Source organism: Malania oleifera, chromosome 7, assembly GCF_029873635.1.
Source record: "Malania oleifera isolate guangnan ecotype guangnan chromosome 7, ASM2987363v1, whole genome shotgun sequence".
Classification (NCBI taxonomy): domain Eukaryota; kingdom Viridiplantae; phylum Streptophyta; class Magnoliopsida; order Santalales; family Ximeniaceae; genus Malania; species Malania oleifera.
In genome coordinates this window covers 5,755,038-5,770,256 of record NC_080423.1, presented here as the reverse complement: position 1 = coordinate 5,770,256, position 15,219 = coordinate 5,755,038, and the positions used below count along the sequence as shown (strand labels likewise).

Below are 15,219 nucleotides of genomic sequence, written 5' to 3'. Positions count from 1 at the left end.
CTCCGTTCTCTGCTTCAGGTTGGCCCTAATATTTTTCCTCAAATTTGTTACAACGTATTCCTAACTACATTTTCCAATCTTAAACTTTATATGATGATGCACTAGTCATCCATCCGACTCCAAGCCACTTGGCTTTTTAGGCACCAAACTCCTTTTTATTTGAGACACTTCATCATTATCTTGGGGTTACGCATCATTGGCTTCTAGGTTTTTCTTCCTTGGCTTAAAGCATCAAATATGAACAATGTTGAAGCGTTCTGCACTAGCTATTTCATCTACTCATGCTTGGCACATTACTCTTAAGTAAGACATTCCTAAATGGCACATAAGATGAGGAGTTTTCCTATATAGAAGGGTCCCTAAGATACAAGAATGCCAAAGGATGCTCACACTAATCTTCTTGAGCCGCCTTTTCATTATTGTTTCAACAAGAATGCAAACACCATGCTCCTTACATGGTCTTCCCACCAATGACATCAAGTTGTTAATGCAAGTATTAGTCTTTATATGAGGCTAGGGTCTCTCTGATTAGTAAATGAATATATAAAAATAAAAGATGAGTCCAAACTCCAAGAAAACATTTGATGCTTAAGTTGTAGTTAAGAGTAAAGATTGGTTTTCTCAATAGTCACTTATCTCTCCTGAAATATTCATATTTTATGCATTTTATATAGTATAGTATTCAAAGGTTTGTGGAGAAGTTTGAAGTTCCTCCGTTCTCTCCATTATTTCTATAAATGGAGTGATAGAAGAGAGTTTTTTTTTTTTCTCAAACCTTCATATTGACCACCACAACAAACTATTGCCCATATTATCCCACCCACCCCACTCCTAACCCTACCCCCAAACAAGACCTCATCCCCTTCTAAAATTCAGAGGAAATCCTCTCTTTGAAGGATTTAAACATGACCTCATATCAGTAATGAGAAGTTAGTAGGTGGACCACCTAGGCTCAAGGCCAAGAATCACAAGGTGGGGAGTTATTGTTTGTTGATTTTAGGCACCTCTGGACATATTATCCCTGAACTCCCCTCGCAAATCATAACATTGCACAACAAAAAATTTACCCAGATACAGAAAAGACAAACAAATAACAGTAGTTTTTTAGTAAGTAAAAAAGAGGAAAAACGAACAATGCTTTTTCGCCAGCAAAAGAGAAATAGAAGGGGTCAACATGGCTTAAATATTATCCTATTTCTTTGCTTGTGAATGACAGATTCACCTATCATGACATTTTTTAGGGGCAGAGTGATAAATAAACTCCCTTATTGCTCGACTCGCCGTCAATTTACATTTTAAAATATGGTAACAGAATGAAATAAAATAAAACCGATTTTCATAATTTTACATATTCACTATTCCATTTCACTCACATTGCACTCTACTATACTTATCATTAGGTTACAGGAAGAGCGTGATTTAGATTGGACTATATTGGACAGTAGAAAAGGAATTAAGGAAATTGAGACTACACTGCAGCCAAAACTTAATGAATAAAAAAAATATTAGGACCACAAGGCCCAGGAATGAATGAGGGGAGCAGAGCAACGCAAACTCCAGATTTGTTATTTGCATTAGGTTCCAATACTCATCTACAAACTGCCTCATGAAATCACCTTCCCAAGAATTTGTAACAATGACCCAAAACCAAAACAGAAAAAACAACAAAAAAAATTGAAAAAAAAAATAATAATAACAATAAAAGACTTTGGTACACGGTTATCTTTAACACGGGTATAAATAAATTAGCACTAAACCTGAAACAACTGTAACAAGCAGACTAATCACATCATAAAGTGATACAGAAGTAACCCCAGAAAACGATTAACCCACCCCCATGCATATTGTGGGAACACATCCTGCAAATCATCGAACACCCATGCAAACTACTGTATACTCTCTCCGCGACTGCAAATGAACAGAAGAAACAGCAGGCTGAGGATTGGCACTAAAATGAGCGAAAGCAACCATGCCCCCGAATTCTACCCTGCTTTGCTTCCCATAACCGACGACATACTTCTCCAAAGCCCCCTCTCGAACATCAATGCAACTCATAAGAGTACCGGGAGGCCTTGCTCCCCTAATCAATGAAATTTTGAAGTCCGAATGGCTATGCATTTATATTACAACATGGCCGAATAATTTTTTGCCCCAAATTATGTGTCATTGAAGAGAAAACATTCAGAAACTTTGAGGTGGTTTGCAAGCCGGACAACTGCAGATTCCACAGCTTTGGAGTTTGCAACGACTGATTTTGGAAGATGGGGAAGGCAGATAGGCAGATATTGATCCCTATCTTCTGGCAGAATGAAGAAAGAAAGCACAGATCTGTAGAAAATGAATCTGGATTGAAGACAACAAACAAGCATATTTTGTGTATTAGCCATGATATAATGACATAGTAGCAGTCAAATACAAAGAAACTTGTCATTATGTTGTTTATTCTGTCTAAATTGTACCTTTGACCACAAGAAGCAATCCGTTGTCATCATTAAAAAAAAAAAAAAAAACTAAAAGTGTGCTTATGTTAGGGTCATTTGGTCTGATTGATCATTAACCATGAGGGATTCAAGGAGAAAAAACACAAGTCATTCTGGATTGCACAAATGTAACTGTTTATGTCATAATACTTTGTGTCCTATATACCAAGTCCATGAGGTACTCTTCCAGTCAAGCTTCCAAATCCATCGTCAAAAAAAATTTGAAATTCTTGGCAAAATTTACCAAGGCAATTTAGGCATTGATCTCTCATTCTACTCACTCCAGAACACAAAATTGAACCCTCAAATTCTGCCTAATTTTCAAATCACGATTTTATTCCCATCCTTCAAATGAAAGAAATATACCTCAGGATTAAACGCCGCAAAAAAGGATCCAAAAAAACTTGAGCCCAAACCAGATGCAAACCGGCTGATGTACAGAGTATCACCTCCCACTCAGAGAAGGCAGTGGACAGTATGCCATCAGCATCATTGTAAACATCCTGAAAGCAAAAAAAAGCATGAATAAAACAAACCAGACCAACTACACTAAAATGGTAGAAGCCAAACCATCAACTCACTGCATCAGTCTCTGAAGAGGAGAGGCCGACTAACTGGCAAAAAGCTCGCACTGGAGAAGTCAAGAAAAAAGTAAACTGGCTACCATTCTGAAACAAATCAACCATGGATGGGTTTTTGAATGCTGGCCTCAAAGGAGACAGAAGCAGGGCAGCTGTTTCTCCCCTTTCTGCTCCATGCAAAGCCTGGAAATTATTCATGGATGAGAAAATCAACAGAGAAACAGGGGGAAAAAAAAGTGTTAGGTTTATCAAATATTTTTTAAGAAAAGGGGGAAAGAACTTTCTAATTAAATATGGAGTAGACATGCCAACCACCATAAAGAAACATCCCAAATAAAATCACCAACAGCAGGTTTAGAAAGTATGCACTGCAATGGGGTAAATCAAGAGCAGCATGGGAAGTCATGCAAAAGTTTTGACAAACCTGCCTTGAATGCATGGCTGTTGTCACTATCAATAATCAAGAAAAGAGGTTTTCTGGTAAAAGGTATTATATCACCAGGGTAAAGAATATTCAAACCTGCAAAATCCAAAAATGACACCCTTTAGAGTAAGTCGAGTAACTGTAATAGTATGCTTATTTTTCCCCACTTTAAAACACTGAAGAGTGAAAACAACATAGAAAAGAAAGTATTATCTACAATAAGTCCCAAGCCATGAACCTCAAGAAAAGTATCAGTCTTAGTTTACATCTAATACATGCACCTACCTCCATTTCCTTTAGGGCCCAACAGTAGATAATTTTCTGAACAGTCAACAGTGCTCTCTTCGCCATTAACATGAACTTCAGGAACAGAGCTATTCTGTTGCTCTGACGCCTGAAAAACAACTTTGGTCTTTGAAGATTTCCTTGAACCACCAGAGCTATCTATCTGGGAGACATTACTACAACTAGCCTTCCCTGTATAACAAATCATTGTGGTAATTAATCTATAATTCCCAGATAATGATCAGCTAAGTTTTGGAGTAACAATTACAAATAAAAATCAACCTGAGGCCGATAGATAGATTAGAAGAACACTATCTGGACTGAGCTCCTCACATATTGTAGCAATAACCTGCCCACGCAAGACATAAGCAAACATTAAACTTAATAATTATAAAAATCCAAGCAAGGATGAAAAATATGCACATAAATATACATGCCACAATTTATACTAATTTAATGTCTACTGCTTCCCAATTAATAGAAAACAGTTAATATGTGTCACACACATTGCATTCTGATACCAACTTCATTTTTCATGAGTATATGATAACCATAAAAAGCATACATCTGACAAAATGCCTGGACACATAAATCTACATGTCAAGGCAAGCAATTCAAATTTTCTGCTCCATTTGAGGGCACAATCATACATGATTTACCATGAAAATTTACAATATCCAAATGGTTCATAAGAAACCCAGTTTCCATAAGAGCTGGAAGCACTACTAGATGAGCCAGCGAAAAAAAAAGCATGATATTTCAACGTGAATCCTATCCTGAGTGCAGAAGGAGAAGCAGAAACCTATTATCCTCCTGCCAGAAAAGCAAGGAAACTGCAGCAAATAAAACAAATTTGGGGCTATGACCACTCACCGCTATCAAATGTGTCACTGATGGATGATAGAGAATAGCTTTCCTTGGATTGGGTGGCAAAGTTGGATCAGTCATGTCCGCAGCCAAGTTTATATCAATTAGTCCAGAAGCTCCAGAATGATCAATCCCAACACCATTCTCTTTTAATTCAACCTGATGCTTTTGGTAGAAAGATCCGCTAGGTTCCCATTCCAAACACTGCAGCATTCTAAAAGTGTCCAGAGTAAGTTCTGCAAATTTGACCTGGATATGGCAAAATATGTACATGTCAGATGGATTCTTCTCTGATAATTGAATGCCAGCTCAATCCACACAAACCAAGGGTCATGCAAACATATTAAAACCCTACCTCATTCCGATGATAGCTTGTCAACAACGCATCTTGAAATTTTAGAACCTTCTTTGCATGGAAGCGAGCAATATATGGATGGGAATCCGGGTGGGAATCAAACATTGCACAATATCGTAAAGGCCTTATATTCACAAAGGTTGTATCAAATTTCACAAACCGGACAATTTCTTGCACTATTTGCTTCCATTCTTTGAAGTTGGTCTCCTGAAAAGAAACAGTAGAATGGCACTGTTCATGCACATATAAAGAGTTCAAACACGAGTATTTTCCCACATAAATAGAAAACATCAATTTACTATTTTAAGTTGTAACCTCCCTCATCTTTTGAAATTTAAGTGGAATTTTAGTATTTATAGTTATGCAGAACAAAAGGCTCCCACTTAGTGGGACTAAGGCTTGGTTTTGTTGTTGTTGTAGAACAAAAGGCTGAAAAAGATAATCAATGGTAGGTAAGAATGGCATACAAAGGGCCCATCTGAATCTTGGAAAGTACATGGGAAAGGAAAGGAAAGGAGAATGCAGAAAATTCCATCCTAAGCACCCCTGAATTTTTTTCCTTTACTTCTCATGCTTTCCAAAATCCTAGCAAAGACCCAAAGAATACAGGAAAGCAGAAGTTGCTGGAAAAACAAATACACCTAAACAGAATCTGCAAATCTGGACTTTTGAACCTATAATAACAAATCATGGTACACAAGTAGGCAACAGGAATGCAAAAAGTACATTGGATCCTTTCTTGGTTTCTTGGACTGGGTTGGCATGCCCTTGATGCCTTTTTAATGAAATCATGTTTACTCATAAAAATACTTTTTTAAAATTTGTAAAACTGGAGTATTATCACATTATAATTTTTTTCTGTGTCAATATTAATCTAGTGGGAGAACCTCGACCAAAAGGGTAGAATTTCAAGTCATGGGAACAACCTCTCCCTGTGTAGGTACGATTGCATGCATCATGCCCTCCTCAGAACCCCGACGGCATAGGAGCCTTGTCCACTGGGTTTTACATTTCAAGTCATTATTAAACTTTACTTCACCGAAGAAAATATTTTTCTCATCTAAAAACAGCTCAGCATCCTCTTAAATATAGAAGTGCCCTCACTCATTTTCATCAATATATTTATAAAAGAATACCCCGAGCATACCGCATTTTAGAGTATGTGTGGTACTGCAATCCCATTCCCTTTCCATGAACCAGAATGTTCCACATTCTATGTAATCTTGGGTTAATTAAGAGCATCAAAAACAGTTTAACGCCATTAGTATTTTTCCTTTCGAGTTTTTCACTGCACTTTGCATTATTCCCTTTGCACAAGGTTCACAAAATCCAAAAACTCCAGCAACTCTATTCAGGAACAGAGATGCATATCTCATTACTGTCCAGCTTATCCCAACTTTATCCAGTAAAATGTTTCAGTCATGTTCCACTGACTACTTCACCTAAGCAATAATAATTTCTTTCATGATTAAGCCAAAATTTTAGGTCAGCAATCACTTTGGAGAATTCATAAGATATTTCAAGTTGCCTTGATTTTGGAGTTCTGTACTTGACTTGTCATTTGATTCTTTTGTTTTCTCGTCTGGCTATTTTGAGGATTTGAAGAAACTCTTAGAGAAGGGGAGAAAAACAAAAAGTCCAACCTAATACCCACAGTAGACAGCTTTTCACAGGAATCATGGTAAACTTTCTGGCCCAACTAACAGGAATAACATGAAATGAATATCATAAAATACTCCATCCACCCAGGAAAAAAAACTGATCTAAATAATGTGCAGTACAACCATATATATTAATGGTCCAAAGGCCGTACAATCCATAACTAATTGGAAGGGTGTCTTGAGATGCTGAAAACCGCCAGCACCATATCTTGAAAAAGAAATGGAGGAAGTGATAGCTACTTGTCAAGAAGTGATAGCCCCTCATTGAGAAGAGGGCCAGCCTGGAGCCCTATGACTCATTCAGGAAAATATTTTAATTTAATTTATTATTTTATTTTATTTCCATTTATTTATTTTATGCAAGTATGTTTTCTTATTTTCAGGAAAGTATTCTCTCCATTTATAGCAGTTGTAAGTCCATTAGAGCTGGCTTTTGTTTGGAACTGAACTATTGAATTTGAGTCTAGGGTTTTACCTGTGAGGTTGCATAGTACCCCTATGTCAGATTGACATTAGAGCCTCAAACGGCCATCACCACCCTGCCTCCAAAACTTCGTCATCCACATCATCATTGCAACCCTAACCCATCCGATTGTAGTTGACACACCTATAACCACTTCAGCCGCACATAATCTTTCTCTTCATATCACCATCATCCCTATTGGGGAGAAGTGTACGTCCACATTGCCATATGACTTCTTCTTCAACCAAACCCATTGTTTAACATCCTATCATTGCTGACATGATCAACTAAGTCCATCAAGCACCACCTCCAACATTCTCTCACTGAAATTTTCAACCATTGTTGAGGCTTCTCCACTCAACAGCCTTGTTGATTCTCATCCTTGACTGCCATCACAAAGCTATTGTGAGCATCGAACATCCTCTTTGGTTTGAAGGAGGCTTGGAGAATTCGTAGGAGACACCAAAGAAAAGAAAGCTTTTTTTCTTTTATTTAACCCTAGTCCAAAACAAATTTAGATTTCAACTGCCAGTCCAATGCTGATTTAACAGGAGCACATTTAATAAAACCAAACCAATAGATGCAATGAAAAAAGAGGGCGAAAAAAGGACCTATGATGACCAAGGATCAGTTTGAACCAATTCAACACGACATCGCTGACTTGAGATACTAGAGAGGTAACATCCAACTCCTCGGACAAGCACACTTGCACAACTAATGAACTGAACAAGAAGGAAATTGCGAACCTTCGTAGGAGTGTTGCACATCTTCACAGAGATGTCGTAGACCTCAGCAGAAAATTGATAGCTATAATGCCCCACCTAGATACATCACTAAAAGATAAGAGATTTCTGGATAAAAGTGGTTGTTCCAGCTTAACAACACTCACAACTGGGCAAACTTCATAGCTTCATCAGAAATTTCCAGCAAGCCTTTCAACCCAACTATGGGTATTAAAGTCATTTTGCCTTATTTCAATGGGGAGGATAAGGCCACATGATGTGAATGACTAGATTAATTACCTGGAAAATATTTTCATCTACTGGGTTTTACCTGGCTTTTCATCATGAAACATGCCCAAGGTATTTTCCCATTTTCAGGGATTTAGGATTCGAGTTGAAAATTTTGATAGATCCATAACAGATTAAAAGACTGAAGATAAAGTAAATCCAGCTATCACTTGTCTCATGGGGTATGGTAATAAAGATATATGCCATAGGAACTGTTTGGAGGGGCCCATAATTGGATGGCCAATAAATTTGTGCAGGACAATTATGCCAAAAGGCATGTTTTAGCTATTTTAGGCCATGCCATCTCACCCAACATGGAAGGATGTTGACGTGTACACCCGAGAGTTCCATAAACTCATTGCAAGTTGCCAGCGTGATGAAAGCGAGCATCAAATAGATTATTCAATACATTGATCGCAAGGATATGTAATTTGACTAGAGCTCAACAGCCACCATTATCATTCCATAGACCAGTTGCATCCAACACAAGAGAAGTTGAAAAGGAAAAAAATCACCTCCATGAAAGACAGTTCGAGGAAGTGGTTGTATCATGTTGAGCTGAAGCCTGCAGCAATCTTACCCTGCCAAGCCAGCAGAGGCAAAGAGATTTGATAAACCCTGGTTGGAAGGTCATACCCTAAACTCAAATCCAATAATTTGATTTCAAAACAAAAAGCCTACCCTAATGCGTTCACAAGCCTTATGAATAGAGAGAGTAGTTCCTAAAAATTAAGACATAATGGCCTAAAATAATTGAGCAGAAACAAAATAACTTGAATAAATTTAAATTAAAATCTTTTTCTAAATGAGACACAAGACTTTCGGCCAGACTCACTTCTCCACGAGGGGCATATCACTTCGATTAGCATTCTCTCCCACCTACAAAAAGTTTGACCTCAATTGCCCATTAAGAAGAGGACAACTCAGACAACAAAAAACAAACCCACAATGACCCAATGCTCATAAGCAATCTCTGTATCTGTGACAATGGTTGAGAGTCTAGCTCTTAACAGAATGAGCTAAACTCAACACTCAACAGTATCCACGCGACCATCGTAAATCATAGGATCTGCTCAAGCTCCCACAGCCTCCCCAAGAAAACATCAAAAGAATTCAAGTCACAAAAATAACGGCATAACTGGAAAGTAACTCCTTTCACACTAACTCCACATCTACGCAGGCATAGTTGCGAAAATGATCCAATAACTACATGCCAGAATCACGCTAACCCAAAAGAGATGCAACACCCAACTAACAGCTTAATTTTGGTGTTGACGTCGTCCACAAGTACATGTAATGAACACCTTTGCAGGTAACTAACCCAACATGGTGGAAGAGCTGAATCAGCTTAGGAGACGGCCTTGAGTTTGGTTTTCTCATGCCCCAGCAAAGAACCAAGGCAAACTTATACTGGAGGTGACTGCACTATCAAATGCCTCTTTGCTACTAGCAGATTAGTGGCTCACATACATAATCAGTCTCTCTCTGAATTCGGTCTGCTAACTCTTTACTTCCACCGCATTTAGATGCTTCTTTTTGGGGCACAGACGGTGTGTGACCCTTCTCACCAATTTTGTAGCACTCCAACCAGGGTTTATGAGGTCTCCCACCAGCTTGGGTGGACTAGGAGCAGAAACAAGCTTAGGCTCAGACGCTCAAGACAATTTGTTCACTTCCCCTAAGTGTCTCTCATATAGGTAATTTCTTTTCCATGTTGCCTAGGATTCTTTTCCATGTTGCCTAGGATGCAACTGGTTAAATGGAATCAAAGTATTTACTATTTAGTTTTATATGAATTCCATATCTACCCACCCATGTATCAAATAATTTGTTGCAACTTCCTCCTGTCAAACTAGAGGGCAGACCTTGGATCAACGATAAGGTTGTTCCTTTGTGACCGGTCACATGTGAGAGTCCAAGGAAACAACCTCTCTGTATAAAAAATCAGGGGGAAGATTGTGCACACTGTAATGACCCTCCCCCTAGCTTTGCAAAGCAGGAAGCCTTGTGGCCCAGGGACTCCCTGCTCTCATCAAACCGGCATGTGGGGACATGTTCATGAAACTCTCAAATGTACACACGAACATCCTTTTTGCGTTGGGTGTGGGAGCACAATCTAGAATAGACCTCCCTAGTTTATTGGCTGCAAATTTTTTTCATCCAATTCCATCCAGTTATGGACCCCTCCAAATGGTATACGCTATGACTCTATTTTCCCCACCAAGTGCTAGCATACCCCTTAAGACACCTGAGACCTGGCATATCCTTACAACAACAATAGCAACTATTGTATAAAACTGATGCAAAATGAATGCTAAGAAGATTTTGAAAAAAATATAATTAATGAAGGGGAAAACTGAAATCTACAGAAAATAGGGCTACTTAGCCAGATTCAAAAAAGATTTTTTGACTCCTCATTAATTTTTAATTTTAAAGTTAGGACATTTGAGCTATTTTGTGCTATGGGCAGTGGGCTCCTAGTCGAGACCAATTTTGTTGGGCTCTGCTCTAGGAAGTAGTCCTTTAATTCGATTTTATTTTAGTACTTTTGTTTAGTTTAGATAGGTATAAATCTTAGATCTTGTAATAATTTCTTAGTGTTCAAGTTTAGCCATTAAATTCCTTGATAACTGAGGTTAGGATGGCTTTACAAAGGAATATAAGATCTCTTTCAAAGCAATGAAGTTAGAAAAAATTTCCAGCTTTGTGCAACCTCAAAAGGAAGGGAATAACTTCTTAACCCTAGGTGAGAATGATTATGGCTTTCCCCTCCCATTTTCTCTCTTCTTTTATTTACCCCGTTGCTCCCTAGTCCCTAGAGCTCACAGCCCATACAAAACCCATCCAAATTCAACCCTTAAACTATAAGCTTGCCCTAACTAAACTAATGTCTGACTTCATTCTAATCACCATTAACCCGCTGTCACAGAGAACCTCATCCCAAATCCCTAATATAATTCTGTTCTAGACGATCCTGCATCAAAAATCCTTACTAGAAACCAATAAAATTCCACATGCAATCCATGGGCAGAGAATTTACCACTTCCCAAATTGATGGCAAATCGTTCCTATAAGAATTTTTTTAATTTATACAAATATTTTTATAAAGCATCAGCACCATCATCATCATCATCATGTGTGGCCCTCACTGTTGTATAGATGAACCATAAACAAAAATGAACCCAATGCAGATTTCCTAATATGACCTTCACCATAGGTAGATTTTTTTTTTTTCTTTCTTGGATAGCCACAGTACTTTTATCCCAAAACATAATAAGTTCAACCAGTAGCTTCCAGTGTTCCAATTTTTTTTTTCAGTTCTTTGATCCAACACTACTATTTCATGTTTTTCCCCAAAACAAACTCATAGCAAGTCGCCGGCGAACCAAGGGGGAAGGCCACCAACCCGTGAGTTTGGTGCCGCATCGGGCGGTCCAAAGAGTGGCTCGTTAATGGCTGGAGTTCTCACGATAATCGAAAAAAAAAAATTACATTGTTTAGTTAACTACCAAATAACATTTTTTTTCTAATCAGTTAAAAAACAATCATGGCCTCTCTCACCCTAATCATGTAATGGAATTATGAAAGTGATTAACAATGTGCAAGTGGGGATTTTGAGCCATCAACAGGATGATCATTCAGCATCCCAACTGCCTGGAGATAGGGTCAAGCCTAAACAACCAAAGTTTCAAAGACCTTCAATGCTAATGTATATTCAGACATATGGTGGGTCCATGAGTGTGGATTGGCGCTATTTGTAGGGCTCCCAGCACCAATGGAGAGTTAGGAACTCCCTTGTAAATATGCCCTTAGGGTTGCAGCCAAGGTAGGAGTAGCACACCTAGCGCAACATGCACCAAGGGGAGGCCAAGCTCTTTCTTTCATTTAAGCTCTCCATGAGAAAATAAAAATAAAATAAAATAAAAAATCAACTCATTTGAATACTAATGTTAATGTAATCACAAAAAATCCATACTTCATGATTACAATACAAGGTCAATGCACCTTGCTTGTGCACCCTTGACACTACGATTTACAATAATACAGTTACAGAAGATTTAAATAGCATTCAACTTTTCTCATCTGAAAAGCAAAGCTACTTAAAAACTTGCAACTGAACCAGTCGACCCCTTTTTTGTTGGTCAAATGAGGGGCAAAAATCCAGAAAGCAACTATCTAATCAATCTCAGACAGCAAGCTCCAGAAACACCAGTAAAATTAAGGTTTCTAAGCCTGTCAGCTACCTATCCGTAACATGGACACGCCAATCCAGAAGTCTTCTTTCATTGCTTATCCATTTTCCAAGAAAATTAGTACATAATTTTACTTTGCCCGTATCAAAGCAGATCCTTTTGTGCACAACCCCCCTCCCCCCCCCCAAAAAAAAAAAAAAACCCTATTTAGCTTTTTAAATTTTTTGGCAGAGGGGGAGGAATGTTTGCCTGAACCTATGGCATAGCTTATTCGACTTTGACAAGTTGCTACTAAGAGAACATAAAATTCAGGAATTAATCAAGAAAACTATCCAAATCACACTGTACAGTAATCAAAATTCCTTCATGACCAAGACAAGCATTTTGGGTGAATAGAAGGAAAAATTACTGCATTCAATATTTCATGCCAGTAAACTTAGCAATTTTAGCATAACTAAAACGAATAAATAATAGTGACAATATAACCCAGCCACATGCTTCAAGAAGAAATAGTTCAATAGGGCACGGGATTCAATATATGACTCCAGAATATAATATCTAACTCACTTATAATTAATGGTCAACCAGAATTATATTGGAGCAAACATGTTCACTTAATGGAGTAATAATCATTCCAGGAAATCAATGCATCCTCTAATTTGGACACTTAAAAAGGTAAGAGCCCATCATTTCAGACTACAATCTTAAATGCAGTAGAAGATTCAACAAAGATTAGTTGAATTACCCTGCTCTGAATAAATTTAATGTTGGAATTAGTAACCAAACCAACAAACGTAATTTCCACTTTCCTTATTTTCCCTTTGATCAGTCAAAGAAATTATGATCCCATGTTCAGAGACATCTGACGTTTTGGAGGGCTAGGGTTTACGATTTCCTCAAAAAATGCAAATACGTTTCATCCTTCCAAAAACATCTATAGCGCAAAAGCAAAGTGATTTTGATTGATAGTATATATGGACATGAAAAATATAAAATAACTCCATAACTCTCGCCCAGAAAAATATGGGACCCAAATTCAGCCGGGGAAAAAAAGATCAAATGATAACAATGTAAAATTAAGTCAAACTTGCCCCGCTCTGCCCTGTAGAAATCAAGATCTCACCACCTAACTCACAAAACCCATAAACTAATACGAAGTTAATCAATCTAACCCCACAATCACGCGACAGAGCTACGCCATCTGATATACTTGTACACATATGAAACATCGTATATACAGCTCAAAAGAAAAAACTACTTCTTCTTTTTTTCCTAATGCCATTTTCCTGTATTGAACAATTCACGCTCCACCTAAAACTTTAAAAATTACCGTAAAACATAAAAATTAATGAGCAACTTTAGTGAATGGAAACCAAAATGGTCCCAAATTTTGCAACAAAACCAGCAAAATTATCCGAAAACAAAGTCCCCGAAACCAAAATTGCCGCAAAAAAGGTAGAACAAAACGAGAACATGTTAACAAAGAGAGGAAGAAGTACCCGAAAAGTGGCCTTGCTGTCATCAACGAGAACTCTGAAGCGCTCCACGAGCAGCCGAACCATCTCAGACCGGTTCAACAGCAACGAAACCAACAAAAACCTCGCATAAAACCTCAACTGCTTGAACCTCACCCCCAAATCCTTGGTCGAACCCTTCTTCGATCCCTCAAAATAGCCTCTACTGAGAATCGCCTCGTAGAAGATGTACGATTCGAACAAGAACCGGGCCTCGCTGGTCCTCATGTACTGCCCGAAGTAGAGTTGGCCGATTCGCGAGGCGATCTCGCCGATCTCCCAGCGCTGCAAGCCCGCCTCCACCAGCCTTGCCCTGTTCTCCTGCTGGAACTTCCACAGCCTCATGTACGCCTTGAACACCTTCTGAAAATAGTGGTTCGGCCCCCTCCCGTACGCCGGCACGTCCCGAACCCTAGCGAACTTCCGGTCCGCCCCCTCCACCAGCGCTCGGAACGTTTTCGCCACCACGTCGTCCGCCATCTCTCAGTCGTCGACACACTCACCGCCGGCACTCATCGGAAACTCGCTGCTTCGCCGGAGACAGCGTCAACAATGAAGCAGAGAAAGGATGAGCGAAGTCTTCAGTTCTGAATTTTTGGTATCATAAAAATATTCTACATATTTTTACTTATATATTATTTTTTTGTTCACTGATTTGCAAGATTACAGTGGCGGCTAGAGAGAGAGAGAGAGAGAGAAGACAGAGGATTGGGATGATTTGATCGGTGACATTTTGTGGCCACGACGGGGAAGAACAGATGCGAGCTCGGGAAAGTGAGAGAAAAGTCCGGTACGCAGAAGAGGTATCTTTTCCTGAATATCTGACCGTTGAATGGGTTTCTGATTATCATGACGCGGTCATCCAACGGCTGTGGACTGAGGGGAACGTACTGCATAAAGTACTCTCCTCATTTTTTTTTTTAGTAATACGATCAACTTACTTTTCTTTCCACGGTAGTTGTGTCAAACTGCCAATTTCGTGGTCTTGCCCCAATATTTTTATTAATTAAATTTGTTTCCCATTTCAAGAATTTTATGTTACCAATACCATAAATACTTGCAACTTAAGATACAATAACTCTAAGTGATTAATGGCAAGATACCTATATTCATACTCAGACTCTTGGATTTAGTATAGATTTTAATGATGTACTTCTCATAATATTTGAAAAGTGTAAATATTAGAATAATATTTTTTTCATTATGAGTTATAAATTTTATGTCTATTTCTTTTAAATATTTTTTTTAATTTTAATTTGAGTATGTGGGCTTAATTTTGTAGGGACGGGGATCTTTCGATTGCATGGGAATTCGGTAGCTTCTATTGTGAAGCCATTGTATTGGTCAAGTCTAAATATTAGATAGGCAACAAATAAGTTAAAAATA

General features: G+C 38.3%; 1 protein-coding gene across 2 annotated transcripts; it reads right to left on the bottom strand.

Moving 5' to 3' along the window:
* Positions 1-1,531: 1,531 nt before the first annotated feature.
* Positions 1,532-14,858, bottom strand: LOC131159572 (uncharacterized). Of its 2 annotated transcripts, XM_058114591.1 has the most exons (9): positions 13,819-14,858; positions 4,993-5,199; positions 4,644-4,886; positions 4,053-4,119; positions 3,771-3,962; positions 3,490-3,581; positions 3,062-3,244; positions 2,847-2,983; positions 1,532-2,343 (listed from the first exon to the last, which is right to left on the bottom strand). In XM_058114591.1, exons 1-9 carry the CDS (start codon positions 14,311-14,313, stop codon positions 2,157-2,159), a joined length of 1,803 nt encoding a protein of 600 aa, XP_057970574.1. In that variant the 5' UTR covers positions 14,314-14,858; the 3' UTR covers positions 1,532-2,156. The 2 variants fall into 2 exon arrangements, with proteins under 2 accessions (XP_057970574.1, XP_057970575.1); XM_058114592.1 differs by lacking the exons at positions 1,532-2,343; positions 2,847-2,983 and having other exon boundaries at positions 3,067-3,244; positions 3,486-3,581.
* Between the last annotated feature and the right edge of the window lie 361 nt (positions 14,859-15,219).